Source organism: Coturnix japonica, unplaced genomic scaffold (assembly GCF_054131305.1).
Source record: "Coturnix japonica strain WE unplaced genomic scaffold, WE-NBRP24 Scf050, whole genome shotgun sequence".
NCBI classification, from domain to species: Eukaryota; Metazoa; Chordata; class Aves; order Galliformes; family Phasianidae; genus Coturnix; species Coturnix japonica.
Window position 1 is genome coordinate 548,043 of NW_028188953.1, and position 14,159 is coordinate 562,201.

A 14,159-nucleotide genomic window follows, 5' to 3' on the forward strand; every position below is an offset into this window, starting at 1 on the left:
TACCATCATCTACAGGTCACTGCCAAGCTTCCTACCTGGACTGGATGTCTGACAAGCCCAGCAGCCCCCGGTCCCGACGGGCATCAACGCCGCCCCCCCGTCCCCCACCACCATCCTTCGGGGGACAGAAAGAACCCACCCGGGGTGGAGGCTTGCGGTCATCGGCCAGCACTGAAACAACGTCTGACCGGCAGATGAGCGACAGGCCCAGCAGCCCCCGGCCCCACCGGGCATCATCGCCGCCCCCCCCCACCCCCACCGCCATCCTTCAGGGGGCGGGAGCGGTCCCCTCAGCTCCGGAGCATCACCCAGCACCCGGACAACTGCTGCCTTGGGGAAGCATGAGAGACCCGGCAGCCCCCAGCCCCCAGCACCAACTCTGCCCTCTTCCTCCCCTCCAGCATCCATCAGGGGACGCAGAGTGCAGAGGTGGGGAAACAGTCCAAGAGACAGACAACCACTGCCTGGGGGAAGCACAACCAGCCCAGCAGCCCCCCACCTCCCCAGGCACCGTCACCACCCTCCCCCTCCCCTCCACCATCCTTTATTAGGTAGAAGCGCCCCCCCCCCACCGTGTCAGCTTAGGGGCATCAGACACCTGGAAAACCACTGCCAGGGGGAAACAGACCAGGCCCAGCAGCCCCCAGCCCTTCCCCAGCACCACCTCTGCCCTCCTGCTCCTCTCCACCATCCATCAGGAGGTGGGAGCACCCCCAGTGGGTTGGTTTGGGGCACCATCTGACATCCACAGAACCACTGCTGTCATCAACCAGAGTTTTCCAGGCCCCACACTACCAATAAATTGATAGTTATACTACAGTTGTCCGTGTACTGTTGTCTGTCATTACCTGACCCACTACCAGACCTTGCATGTCACTTGGCATTGGCAGACAGCGATCATACGAGTGGGAATGGCTTTAAACTTCAAGAGTGGAAATGGAGGTAGATGGGTAGAGGAAATTCCTCCCCCAGAGGTAGTGGGGCCCTGGCCCAGGCTGCCCAGAGGCTGTGGGTGCCCTATGGCCCGTCTCAGGCAGGTTTTGCACATGATGCAAAAGCTCCAGTGCTTCTGCAGGAGGTTTCCCAGACAGCAGGCACCATCCTGCTCTGACTAGCAGGCAGTCATTTGCTTTGCAATTAGAAATAAGCAAGCCTTTATTTGAGAAACAGGCTCTATAGGAAAAGATATCAGAAGGAATGAACTCTGGGTGCAGTGCAAGAAAAGAGAAATTCATTTTGTCAACAGCAAAACTGCGGAAACGTGGGTACCATGAAAACAGGCCAGGAAGCCTCTCAGGGAAGGGGGTTTCTAGTGGGACGAGGAGTTAATGGGAAAAGAGGCAGTCAGGCATTCTGGCATGGTCTTGGTCAAGGACATGGACTGGGTGGCCTTCAACTCTATTCCCTTCTCTGCCCAGAGAAGGAAAAAGCAAAGCAAACCCCTTTAATTCCCCCTCCAACCTGGCAAGGACTCCCTGCGGGACTTGAGGTGGTGCATAGCTATGAGGTTGCTGGCCAGGTGAAACATCGGCCACTGACGAGTCACGATCCCGTTTGCAGTCCTGATTTCTTTGGAGATGATGTCAAAGGAGCCGAAGGTGGGAATCCAGACTCCCGGCAAGTGAAAGAGAAATGAGGCGTGGAAGGGTTATGGGCTGGCTGGAGGAAGAGCTGGAGTTGATCCAGCGTAGGGACAGAGCTTAGGAGCCCTCTCCCACTGTTCAGAGACACAAGCCAGGGCACAGGAAAGGCTTTGGGAAGGGGCTGCACAGTCATCTCCTTCTTCTCGCCCTCCCAAATGGGAGAGGGCTGGGGGGGTAACATGTGGGGCTGGGGGGGGTAATGTGGTCCCTATGGGGTGGGCGATGAAGGTGATGTGACGCTATGGGGTAGATTGGGATGGTAATGTGACCCTATGGGGGTAGGTTGGGGTGGTCACGTGACCCTGTGTGGTGCATTGTGGCCCTGTGTCTGAGCTGTGGGTGCCACGTGATCCCACCCGGTGCCCCCATGTCCCCCATCTCCCCCTGCTGCAGCCGCCATGTTTGCGGAGGAGCGCAAGGAAGGCAGCCCCCGCTTTGCCAAGCTGCACTTCCCGGTGGGGCTGTGGGTCAACAACCTCCGCAAGCTCCTGGCCCAGATCCGGCACCGCTGGCCCAGCGCCGCCTCGGTGCTGCTCCGACTGCGCCAACACAGCAAGGCCAAAGCGGGCCAGCACAAGCGCCTCTCCAGCATCTTCCACCGCAACTACGGCGCCCCAATCAGTAACGTCACTGCTGCCCCACATGGGAACGCTGCTGCCGCCTCTGCCCCACATGGGAACGCGGCTGCTGCTGCCCCACATGGTGCTGGACAGCACTGGGTGAGTGCGGGGAAATGAGGTACCGTAGAGGCTGTCAGCAACACATAGAGACCCAGAGACCATAGAGCCCCGTCAGTACCCCATCATCACCCCATAGACCATAGGTGCCCATCAGCACCCCATGGAGCCCCATAACCCATAGAGCCCCATCATTGCCCCATGGAGCCCCACAGACCGTAGGTTCCCATCATCACCCCACAGAGCCCCCCCATGGACACTCATGTTGTGCCTCCCCACAGAGCCCCACAACCACCCCACAGAGCCCCATCATGACCTCATAGAGCCCCATAACCCCATGGCACCCCATAACCTCCCCATTGACCCCCATGTTGTCCCTCCCCCCAGAGCCCCATCATCATCCCCCAGGCCCCCATAATCCCCATATTGTCCCTCCCTGCAGACCCCTGCTGGTGCCTCGAGCTCAGCCAGGTGCTGGGTGAGCAAGAAGAAGCTGTGCTCACCAGCAGAGGCCTCTGCACCAGTACATGCACCAGGGTGTATGTGCATCACTCATTACAGAACCACAGAAATATCAAGGTTGGAAAAGACCTAGAAGATCATCTAGTCCAACCATTCCCAATACTTCCCGGATAAATCATATTCATCAACACAACATCCAGACGTTTCTTGAACACTCCCATGGTTGGTGACTCCACCACCTACCTGGGCAGTGCATTCCAATGCCTAACTACCCTTTCTAAGAAGTAATACTTCCTAATGTTCAGCCTGAATCTCCCCTGGAGCAGCATAAAACCATTCCTTCTAGTTCTATCATCGATTACACGAGAGAAGAGGCCAACCCCCAGCTCACTAAAACCCCCCTTCAGGAAGATAGAGAGAGCAATGAGGTCTCCCCTGAGCCTCCTCTTCTCCAGGCTGAACAATCCCAGCTCTCTCAGCCTCTCCTCATAAGACTTGTGCTCCAGACCCCTCACCAGCTTTGTAGCCCTCCTCTGAACGCGTTTCAGGGCCTCAATGTCTTTCTTGCTGTGAGGGACCAAAAACTGAACACAGTTCACTTGCTGCTAAGCTAGTTGTGCTTTCTGTAAACCAAAAAACTCAACAAACTCTCAGTCTATTGTACACACTCCATTTGTTGCTGTGGCATCCACATGCTCCAGTAAAGCTCCACCCAGGATAAAGGATCCCATTTGCAGTCCTGATTCTTTGGAGACAATGTCAAAGGAGCCAAAGGTGGGAATCCAGACTCCCTGCAAGGGAAAGAAAAATGAGGCGTGGAAGGGTTATGGGCTGCCTGGAGGAAGAGCTGGAGTTGATCCAGCGTAGGGACAGAGCTTAGGAGCCCTCTCCCACTGTTCAGAGACACAAGCCAGGGCACAGGAAATGCTTTGGGAAGGGGCTGCACAGTCATCTCCTTCTTCTCGCCCTCCCAAATGCAGCACAGCAGGCAGGGCAGAAACAGCCCCATGGGATGCAGTGGCTTCCAGAGACCTGGATGGGCCCTGAGATACGACACCACCAGCACAAGTGACCCTGCATTGACAGGAAGCCCGTGGGATGCCCAGAAGAGAAATGTGGGCTGAGTTTCCTGCTTTCTGTGCAAACACTGGAAGGCCAAAAGCCGGCTGGCCGGCCTGGGGATTCCTATGCAGCCTGCCCGGGGCTCAGTGCCAGGCAACAAAATGGCTGCCTGACCTGCTGGGCCTGTGAGGCCAAAAGCCGGCCAGGCAGTCGGGGGGGACCTTGCCAGGCCTGAAGCTGGTCATGCGGTTAGGGGGGCCCTGCCAGGCTAAAAGCCAGCTGTCTGCTCTGGGGGGCACTGCCAGCTCCAATGCCTGCAGGCTGGGGAAGCCCTTCCAGGCCAAAAGCCTGCAGGCCGGGGTCCCTGCCAGGCATGGATTTAGGCCCCGGGGCTGGTGATGGCCTCTCAGGCTGTGGCTTGATGCCTTGGGGCTGGTGCCGGCCTGCCTGGATGTGCTGGGAATGCAACCTTGGTTCTGCATCACAGTTTGAACAGGGCAGTTAGGAGCATGTTTTAGAAATACACAAGGTTCCACCCATGCAGTGGTTATTCCTGTGCCTGTGTTCCAAAGCCCAGGCTCCATGAAGGTCAGCACTGTTTTGGTGTTGACCTTGATTGGAACAGAGTTGGATCGTAGGAGGCAGTGTGATCCCACAGAGATGGCACTGAGCAGGAGGAGGAAGAAACCTGTTTGTGAATGGCCAGGTTGAGCCAAACACAGCGTGTCGTGTGGTGTTGCAGGAGCACGGAATGGTTGATGTTGGAATGGAGATCTGGGCCCATCTGGTCCAGGCCCTGCTGCAACAGGGCCAGCAGAATTGGTGCCCAGGAACACATCCGATGGGTTTGGAGATCTCCCAGAGGAAACCCCACAGCCTCTCTGGGTCTCTGTGCCAGTGCTGCAGCACTTACACAGTGCAGGAGTGCTCCTGATGTTTGGTGGCAACCTCTGGTCCTGCCACTTGGCTCCACTGGATGCTCCACTCAGCCCCTTCTCTCAGGCTTTTGTCATAGAAGAGTTCTCTTTGGGTCCTGTGGGTTCCTGCCCCTGACAGACTGTGGGAACAGACCACCCCCGTGGCCCCACCCTGGCAATTTGTCACTTGCCAAGGACAGAGGGGACAAAGAGGCAGAGGTAGGGGCAGGTGATAAGGAGGGCAGAAACAGCCCCATCCCTGTCCCCTTGTCTGTACCGGCAAGTGCTGGCCGTGGTGTGTAGAGCCCCATGGGGAACCTTAGAGGTCATAGCTTGTAGGCAAAGCAGAAGCGTATGGTGCACAGCTTACGGGGCAAAGCTGTGGGGGTTATGGGACAGAGCATCAGGGGCAGTGGTGGTTCTATCGGACACAGCCAAAAAAGGAGGCTTAGAGGCCTTAACAGCCCCGTAGAGCTAAAAGTCCTTGAAGCTTAAGGGTAGGCCTGGAGCCGAGGTACTAAAGGGCTGGACTGGAAGCACTGAGGTTTAGAGGGCCTGATGCACAGAGGGAGACCAAAAAAGAGACCACGAGTCCATGAGCATTGACGGCACAAAGGAAGGCTTAGAGCTGTAATGGAGAACACACCTGGAGGCACAGATGCCTGCAAGCTGTCCTAGAGGCATAGTGGGAGGCCTAAAGGCTTAGAGGTTGCCCAGGATGCTTAGAGGCCTTAAGGTAAAACAGCCTGGAGGGAGGCCCAGAGCCTGGCCAAGAGGCCTTGCAGCTTAGTAGTCTTGAGGCCAAAGGGAGGCATGGAGGCCAAGCAAGAGAAAGCCTAGAAGAGCAGAGGCCAAGAGGAGCTGGGGGTTGTACTTGTACCTCGAGGTCTGGACACCTACAGCCCAAGAAGCCTGAAGGCCTTGAAGCTGGACTAGAGGTCTTGAGACAGAGAGGCCAAGAGAGCCACAAGGTGGCCCAGGGGCACCTAGGCACCAAAGAAGGTGCAGAGGTGTATGGACTTAGACACCTATGGGAGGGCTTAGAGACATGGAGGTCCAGAGGAAGGCTGAGATGGCTAGAGGACTAGAGGCCTCTCTCCTGACCTGCAGTCCAGGTCTAGTGCTCTCTCTCACTGGCATTCATGGTCTCTCAGCCTCTTGAAAAGCTTCTTGTTCCATAGGTCTCTTTTAACCCCTTGGTTACTAGGCGTAGGCCCTCAGGGCCACCACACAGGCCTGTAGGAATTAGGCCTCAAGGCCGCTGATGATCCACTCCTCTTTGATGGCTGACCAGAGGTGACGGCTGATGAGAGGTTTTGCCCAGGAGAAGGGGGCAGGGCGGCCTATCTGGGCCCAGTGCCCAGCAACAGCCTCCTGCTGCAGTTCCCTGCAGGACGCTGGTGACTGTCACAGGCTCTGCTGCAGAACACAGACATCAGGACGCTAAGTGCTGGCTTCAGTTTCACTCTTTATTTCCTCTCTCCCTTTGAGCATCCTCTATGACCATAACTGACCGGTCCTGACTGCACAGCACTTCCCATTCACACACACAACTCCATCAGTAAGAAACAAAACAAGAGAGAAAGTACCAATCTGAACAGCCAGCAGGACCTGGCTAAGCTCTGCTGTGTGATCTACCCCTGGATCTGAGGGGTCACTGTCGGGAAGTGCCCACTGTGACAGAAGCCGGCCACCAGGGACATCCCTACATCCAGCACATCAGCATCAATGGAGCCAAGGATGGGAGCTGGAGATCCTTCTGCAGAAGGCCACCTGATCCCAGAGCAGCCATTGCAATGTGCTCTGCAGCTCTGTCAAATACAGCCAGTGGAGGTCAACAGACACAACTTGAGCATGGGGCCGGGGGGTTGGGGAACACAAGCAGTGCCCTCCAGGCATGCAGCAGGGCTGCTGGCTGCTCATGGCAGTGCCATGGGGTTTCCAAAGCACAGTTTCCACACTTTTCCAGGGTTGGACGGGACTTTCAGTCCATTTCCCCATTGGGATTCTCTCCCTTGCAGGTGATGCTGATGAAGCCCCAGGCGGCACGTGGCTCAAACCAAGAGCTGCAGGTGTCGGCAGCGTGAGCTACGACTTCTTCCTGCTTGGGGTGCAAGGCCGAGAAGGCGTGGAGGGCTGCAGGCCAGCCAGGAGATGTCACAGCACGGATGGAATCATCCGGAGCCTGTGTGCTGTCACAATGCGCTGCCATGACATCGCCGGGCCCTCCCCAAGGACAGCCGGCCACTGGCTCCAGGAGCATCATTTGTGAGCTGTGCAGCCCGCAGCCGCTCGCCGTGCCCTGTGCCTGAGAGCAGCCCCAGCAGCAGACCAGCTCAGCCTCATCGCGCTCGTCCTCCAAGGCTCAGAGAGGTGAGGGAGAGCTCCTGCACACTTCAGGCTGCAGAGCCCAGCTTGGCTCTGGTGTGTGTGAGGGGCATGTAGCACGAGACTGGCAGGACTGGCCGTGAGCAGGAGAAATTGCTGCCGGCCCTTCCGGCTCAGGAACCCCCATCAGTAACTGCTCTGCTCTTGCCTTTAGGTTTGGAGCACATGTCTAACAGCATGGACGGTGCCTGGGTGGGGACCTGGAGACCCCATCGCCCACGTGGCCTCATCTCGGCCCAGTTCCCCAGCCCCGGGCCCAAATACTCCATCCCGGGGACAACAGGTACAGCGACCATCCCCAGGGCGTGAGGCACATTGGGGACATCACGGGGCAGAGCAGCTCCCCAGCCTTGCCCCGTTCTGGCAGAGCCTCCTGGCTCTCTGGCACAGCTGCAAGCCAGGCCTGGCCGAGGAAGGCCAATGCTGCTGGCGCTGCTCCTTGTGACCCAAGGGGCCAAAGGAGCTGGAAACATGCAGCTGCACAGGGGTGTGCTCTCTTCTGCTTTTCCTCCTAGGTTACGTGGGCCACAGCCCCACCAAAAACCGTGCCCCCGCGTACACCTTTAGAGGGACCAAACGGCCTGCGGCAGGGAGCTGCGGGCCAGGTCCCTGCTACTTTGTGGAGCCGGCCATCACCAGGAATGGCAAGTACGTGGTTCCAGGCGCCCACCTCCAAGGACGACCCACCACCAAGACCACCGTCACCCCCGGACCGAGTGAGTACCACTGCTGCAGTTGTCCCCACGTGCTGCAGTGTCCCCGCGTGCTGCCTGTGTCCCCCAGCAATTGTGCAGCTCTTCAGAGGACTCTTTCTGGCTGCAGAAGGAGACCAGCCCTTCACAGCTTTCTTCCTCTTCTCCTCCGGCCCAGGTGACTACCGCACCGAAGCAGCCAACAGGCACGTCTTCAAGTGCCCACCGGTGCAGTCCATGGCCTTCCGGCGGGAGCCCCTCCGCACAGACCGCCCTCCAGGTACGTGACCCTGGCAAAGGCAGACCCTTCAGCCTGAGCATCCTCCAGGGACTGGCTGCTGCTCAGAGGGGCAACACGTCCCTCCTGCTCCCACCAGCGGGCTGTGCAGGCTGCCCCTCGCTGCTGCTTCCATCTCCTCCATCCCCTCACGCACACACTCTCTGCTGCCCCTCCTGCAGGTCCTGGCACTTACACACTGCCCAGGCTGATGGGGCCCAACACAGCCTACACATCGGCCAGCCCCTGCTACTCCATCAGGGGAAGGAGCCAGCGCGGTCGCTTTGACGAGGACCTTGCCAAGGTGAGCTCTGCTGCTCCTCTCTTCCATGTTAGCGTCCAAAACCAGGCTCCTCTCCCTGTGCCACAGGGGCTTCCAGCCCTGCTGCAGCTTTGCTTAATGCAGCCTTCCAGGGAAAGAGAGAGCCTTGAATGTGACCCCAGCCCCGTGTGGCCATGACTCTCTTGCAGACTCCAGGTCCTGCGGCGCTCCCCAGAGTGGCCGTGGATGTGTACAAGAAAAGGGCGCCCGCATACACCATGGCAGCCCGACCAAAACATGGAGAGGGCAAAGCAGTGAAGCCCGGGCCGGCAGACTACAACGTAGGCCAGGTAAGGCAGCTGCTCAGCTCTTCCCCTCTGCTTCACAAGCACAGCCTTCACGCCTCTCCCCCCTCCCCTGAGCCTTCCCCACATCTCCCTTGCAGGGAGCGAGGGCAGCAAAGAAGGGCCCTTGCTGATCTGCCTTTCCTTTCTGCCCTTCCAGGTGACGCTGATCAAGCCCCAGGCGCCTGCCTCCACTTTTGGGATCCGGCATTCCCTCTACACAACCCCCCTCATTGTGGAATAAGACAGCACAGTCTGGAAGGTTGTGGGGAGGGAAAAGGGAGAGTAACCAACATCTGGCTGTCTTCTGTTTCCATTTCCCTTCATCCAGTCGGGCTTTTGCCCATTACAATGTTAGATGTTAGTGTTAGGATAAGTCATTAATAAATTAATTAAAAACCTTATGTAGACCTTCTTGTTACTCCTTTTTCCTCCCTGCTACACACAGGAATGTGCTGCCGCTCCCTAAAGCCTTTCTAACATCAGCGCATAGGAAAACGCTGATGCTTTATCAGTCATTTGCATTACTGAGGGGTTCTGTGTGGTCACTGGGGATCTCTGGGATCCCTATGCATCTCTATGGGTCCTTATCGGTCTCTATCAGGTCCCTAGTGTGGCTCTGTTTGGTGATATGTGGCCCCTATGGGCCTCTTTGGGTTGATATGGGTTCTCTAAGGGTCTCTTTGGGATCCCTAAGGGTCTCTATGGGGTGATATGGGAACCCTATAGGTCATTATGGGGTTCCTAAGGGGCAATATGGGATCCCTGTGGGGTCAATCGGGGCACTGTAGGGCTCTATGGGGTCACAAGAGGTCTTCATGGGTCCCTAAGGGGCTCTTTGGGGTAATATAGTGCTCTATACCATATTACCACCCCCAGCTCCACACCTCGCCCCCTATTCAACTCATAGGACCCCATTAACCCCCCCCCCGCCCCACACCCTGCCCCCTATTCACCCCATAGGACCACGCTGCCCCCCCCCAGCCCCACACCTAGACCGTATTCACCCCATAGGACCATATTACCACCCCCAGCCCCACACCTCGCCCCCTATTCACCGCATAGGACCCCATTACTCCCCCCCGCCCCACACCTCGCCCCCTATTCACCCCATAGGACCATATTACACCCCCCAGCTCCACACCTCGCCCCCTATTCACCCCATAGGACCATATTACACCCCCCAGCTCCACACCTCGTCCCCTATTCAACCCATAGGACCACGTTGCCCCCCCCCAGCCCCACACCCTGCCCCTATTCACCGCATAGGACCACGTTACTCCCTACAGCCCCATGTCTCGCCCGCTATTCACCCCATAGGACCCCATTACTTACCCCAGCCCCACACCTTGTCCCCTATTCGACCCATAGGACCACGTTGCCCCCCCAGCCCCACGTCTCACCCCCTATTCACCCCATAGGACCCCATTACCCCCCCGAGCCCCACACCTCGCCCCCTATTCACCCCATAGGACCATATTACACCACCCAGCTCCATACCTCACCCCCTATTCACCCCATAGGACCACGTTACCCCCCCCAGCCCCACGTCTCACCCCCTATTCACCCCATAGGACCCCATTACCCGCCCCCCGCCCCACACCTTGCCCCCTATTCACCCCATAGGACCACGCTGCTCCCCCGCAGCCTCACACCTAGACCGTATTCACCCCATAGAAACATATTACCCCCCGCCCGCCCCACACCTCACCCCCTATACACCCCATAGGCCCCCGTTTCTCCCCATCCCCACCCCTTACCGTGCCGTGCCCCACACGCAGCTCAGCGCTCCCCACGGCCCCTCCTGGAACAGGACGAGCCTCCCTTTGTCTTCTGCCCGGCTCTGGCCGGGTCACCCAGCAGCGATTTCCCCTCATGGGGGGGGGACAGGAAAGGGCGAGCCGGGCCGGGAGGGCAGAAGCCGGGAAGAGGAGGGGAGGGGCGGCAGGATGGGCGCAGGCTGCTGTGACAGGGAACGGCCGCAGTGCCGGCCCCTCCTGAAGGCTGCTGCCCCCCCCGGAAGGGATTTGTTTCCCCTCTAGCGGCCTTGCAGCGCCCGGCAGCGCCGCGCTCCTCCCACCACCGCCATCGCGGCTTCTGCTCCCTCACGGCTGCGCCCGCCCACTTCACCTCAGCTCCCCCCCAACAGGCCCCAGCCCGGCCTGAGCAGTTCCGGGCCATGGCGGCCATGAGCGGGGCCGGTGAGCGGGGCCGGGAGGAGCGGGCTCTGTGCTGCCAACGGGGTCGGGCCTCGGTGCGGGGGCACGGAGGGGCTGTCGGGGGAGGAGCTCGCGGCGCTGCCGGCACCCAGAGGCGGCTCCCGGGCGGCTCCACGGTCTCGCTGTGCTGCGGAGTCACCCGGCCGGCCCCAAAAGCCTGGAGGCAGAGCCTGAGCCGGCCCCGGCCGTGTCGGTGTGCGTTGTTGTTCCGGGGCTGTGAATGAGGACTCCCCGCTGGAATTGGTGCCGATGGATCCGCACGCCTCGGTGCCGTGTTGGGCTGGGGCAGTGGGCGTGGATGAAGGTTTGTACGGATGGAGTGGGTCTGGATTGCGGTGAGCGGGACGAGTCCGGGCTGCGGTTTGGCGTGGTTGTGTTGGTTGCTTTGAAGGGCTGCCGTCAGAGTGTTGCCCGTAGTTAAAGAACACAAACCAACCTGAGTCGTTTTATGCGGTGCTTTGTTGAGGGCCCGGGAGCCTGAGGACGAGCGTCCAAAGTCAGAGCCCCAAACTATAAAGAAATCACAAGGTTTATATACATTTTCTTCAGGATTGCTTCGTCCTCTTTTGTCATGTTTCCTTGGTTACAATTAGGTAAGACTATCCCACAAAGACCTGAGGAAATGTGCTGTACATTCTTCTCCTCCTTCGATCTGTGACGTTACTGGATGTTCCTGTTAGAGGCCCCCTTTCTGTTTACTATTCATTTTCTCTAAAACGCTTTACCGCTCTACCATCACACCATAAATCTAAACCTGATTTTTACATACGCTGTGCTTTGTTCCTAAGCAAGATTTATTACTTAGATCCGTGCTCGGGTTCATAAGAAACACAACTTGCATTCCTAGATACGTGAGAAACACAGACTAGGCCTAACTACGAGCCTTAGCATGACTACTGCTCCTATTATTTAAAGCACACTGTAACAATAGGGCGGAGGGAGGGAGAGGGAGGGAGCTTTGAACAGTGCGGGCAGTCAGGAGCACGTGGCGTTTCATTGAAGCCTCCGTCCCGGAGCCTTGCTTTAACAGGCAGGGCAGCCTGCTCTGGGTATCCCTGCTTGATCAGAGTGGCAGGACTAGGTAAACTCCAGAGATTCCTTCCAGTACCAAACCAACGATGTCATTCAGTGGTTGAATTTCTTTGAAAACCGCTTCATATTTATGCATTTCACTACGTGGATTTCTTCAGAGGGATGTAGTGAGAGACAGATGTCTCTGTGCTCTGCAAGTAGTTATAGTCTTGTTTTCTCTTCAAGCCTTTCACGCTCTGTTGTCATCTATTACCTACTGGTCTACACGGGCAGTTAGACCTAAGAATTCCTTGTTTGATTTTTGTACAGGGAGCAACAGACCTCAGAAATTTTGCATTGAGAAAGTTGGAAAGGAAAACTGGTTACCTGGAAGTCCCACCTGGTAAGTACGAAGGATCAAACTCTGCTGTGGTTCTGTTCTTACGGATGGCAATCTACTTTGAGGTTTTAGGAAGTGGGTGTGATATGGAAGTGTCTGAGACTGTGTGAAAGCAAAGCACTGGGTTATGGCAGTAAGCTCTGCTGAGTAATAGCTGAACTTCTGAAAAGCAGTTTTGTTGTGGAGCTGAATCCATTGTAAATGCCATGGATTTGCACACCACTAAAACATGAAGTAATAAACAGTACTTTTTGCTAAAGAGTTTGGGATTGATCTTTCATTATCACCACACCCGATCTTGGCAATGCAAATAAATAGCCACATTCACGCACCCTCTTGGCTGGTTAAAATGTAGCTTCTGCTCAGTTTCTCAGTTATGCTGGTGCTTTGTGAAGATGCTCAGATTTTAACTCTCAGATACAGAAGAGATAAGGTGAGACTTGTTACTAAATACGCTGCCAGTTCTGGAAAGTTATCGCTGCTCGGGTGCTTGTTGTGCTTTAACTCTCACTTTCATAGATAAATGCACGTCAAGATACAGCTGTTTTAGACAAATCCAGTTGTACAAATGCAGTTATCCCTCTGAACAGGACAGTTCATATGCCTGTGTTCCTAATGGATTTTTTGGTGGTTTAAACTGTTGTTCAATACTTAAGGTTTCTCTTTGTTTTCAGTTTCAATCGCTTGGACCTCCCACCCTATAAGAAATACGAGCAGCTGAAGGAAAAGCTGTTATTTGCAATTGAAGAAACAGAAGGTTTTGGGCAGGAATAGCTGTGATTTGCACCTTGAGGAATGTGAACTCAACGTGATGTTCTTCTTCGCTTCTTCTGCTTGTTGCTCACTTCCTTGTAAAGTAGACTTGACTTGGATTATTTAACAATAGTAGCGTGTAAGTAAATGGATGTTATCCTGAGGTTTTATCCACGTAAACTCTGGATTTCTACCGAGCACTTTCAGAAACCAAAAGAGCAATCAGATATGGTGACAAAGGAATTCTGACCCGAGTAGAGATTTAATACAGCTTTGGGCTCTGCTTTGTTTTACCTTTCATTACTTAGAATGTGTCCTTAACGACTGAGAGATTTTTTACAATAGTTTTGTCTTTCCTTTTTAGTAGCATATTTTGCTACTGATGTACTGGGAAGTTCATTAGTAGCTGCAATGCTGCCGCAACGTTCCTCCCTGCAGGGATTGATGGCCATGGGTGGAATCCTCTTGAGCTCCCCTTGTCCAGGCTGAGCAGTCACTTCTCTCAGGCTGTTGTCATAGAAGAGGTGTTCCGTCCCTTCACCATCATGGTAGCCCTCCATTGGACTCTTTTTAGTGTGTCCAGCTGTCTCTTGTACTGGGAGCCCAGACCCGGACACTGTTCTCCAGGTGCAGCCTCACCAGTGCCGAGTAGAGCAAAAGGAATGGTGCTGAGTAATGGTCCTTACCTGCTCCAAGAGAAGGAGCTAGGGCTGTGATGGGAGCACACTGCTTTATGGCTGACACGGAGATCTGCTAGGAAGAAGGCCTGGTGGGACTGAACACAGATGCAAGGTGGTCCAGCTTTTGTTTCACTGCAGACTCTGTGGGCAGCTGCATGGAGTTATGTACTCGATGTAGTTGTGCCCCTGTGGCTTCTTTCTGATGTGCCTGGGAAGTCCCCTTAGAATAGAGTGCTGCCTGAGACAGAAGTCTGATACAACATCACTTGTGTGGGTGGAGTTTTACTATCTCCGTGTTCACGTCTATTATGTGCTTTGTTTTGTTTCAATTCAACTCTCTGTGTGCATGGGCGCAAGTCTGCCTTTGCTAAA

The 14,159-nt window shown here is 56.0% G+C and overlaps 4 protein-coding genes across 9 annotated transcripts in view; 3 read left to right on the forward strand and 1 right to left on the reverse strand.

Annotated features, from left to right (window-relative positions):
- The window catches only part of LOC146752139 (AP-5 complex subunit beta-1-like), a 68,234-nt gene that overhangs the window by 40,019 nt on the left and 14,056 nt on the right, over positions 1-14,159 (forward strand). For all 4 annotated transcript variants that reach the window (XM_085532745.1, XM_085532748.1, XM_085532747.1 and 1 more), the window contains exon 6: positions 13,029-13,246. The gene's annotated coding sequence lies outside the window, so the exon portion shown is untranslated. The remainder of the gene's footprint in view (positions 1-13,028; positions 13,247-14,159) is intronic.
- The window catches only part of LOC146752142 (uncharacterized), a 49,350-nt gene continuing 36,172 nt past the window's right edge, over positions 982-14,159 (forward strand). Inside the window, exons 1-2 of one of the 3 annotated variants that reach the window (XM_085532964.1) lie at positions 2,042-2,362; positions 6,783-7,221. In XM_085532964.1, the coding sequence (XP_085389090.1) occupies positions 2,042-2,362; positions 6,783-6,848 (387 nt within the window). In that variant the 3' untranslated portion in view covers positions 6,849-7,221. Of the gene's footprint in view, positions 2,363-2,762; positions 2,916-6,782; positions 7,222-14,159 lie in introns of those variants that run through there. The other 2 variants (XM_085532963.1, XM_085532967.1) reach the window with 2 other exon arrangements.
- Positions 3,437-13,667, reverse strand: LOC146752143 (uncharacterized). Its single transcript, XM_085532639.1, has 4 exons — positions 13,488-13,667; positions 12,342-12,409; positions 10,485-11,521; positions 3,437-3,573 (listed from the first exon to the last, which is right to left on the reverse strand). Exons 1-3 carry the CDS (start codon positions 13,665-13,667, stop codon positions 10,507-10,509), a joined length of 1,263 nt encoding a protein of 420 aa, XP_085388765.1. The 3' UTR covers positions 3,437-3,573; positions 10,485-10,506.
- On the forward strand, positions 6,972-8,129 carry LOC146752144 (ciliary microtubule associated protein 1A-like). Its single transcript, XM_085532638.1, has 4 exons — positions 6,972-7,029; positions 7,304-7,432; positions 7,593-7,865; positions 8,020-8,129. Exons 1-4 carry the CDS (start codon positions 6,972-6,974, stop codon positions 8,127-8,129), a joined length of 570 nt encoding a protein of 189 aa, XP_085388764.1.

Coding starts and splice junctions, on each gene's coding strand:
- LOC146752144 (XM_085532638.1), top strand. CDS start 6,972: ATGACATCGCCGGGCCCTCCCCAAGGACAGCCGGCCACTGGCTCCAGG. Junction 7,030..7,303: donor TGGCTCCAGGAGCATCATTT/GTGAGCTGTGCA, acceptor TCTTGCCTTTAG/GTTTGGAGCACATGTCTAAC. Junction 7,433..7,592: donor CTCCATCCCGGGGACAACAG/GTACAGCGACCA, acceptor GCTGCTCCTTGT/GACCCAAGGGGCCAAAGGAG.
- LOC146752143 (XM_085532639.1), bottom strand. CDS start 13,667: ATGGAGGGCTACCATGATGGTGAAGGGACGGAACACCTCTTCTATGAC. Junction 12,410..13,487: donor ATGAACTTCCCAGTACATCA/GTAGCAAAATAT, acceptor ACCTCAAAGTAG/ATTGCCATCCGTAAGAACAG. Junction 11,522..12,341: donor TTACCAGGTGGGACTTCCAG/GTAACCAGTTTT, acceptor ATTGTAACCAAG/GAAACATGACAAAAGAGGAC.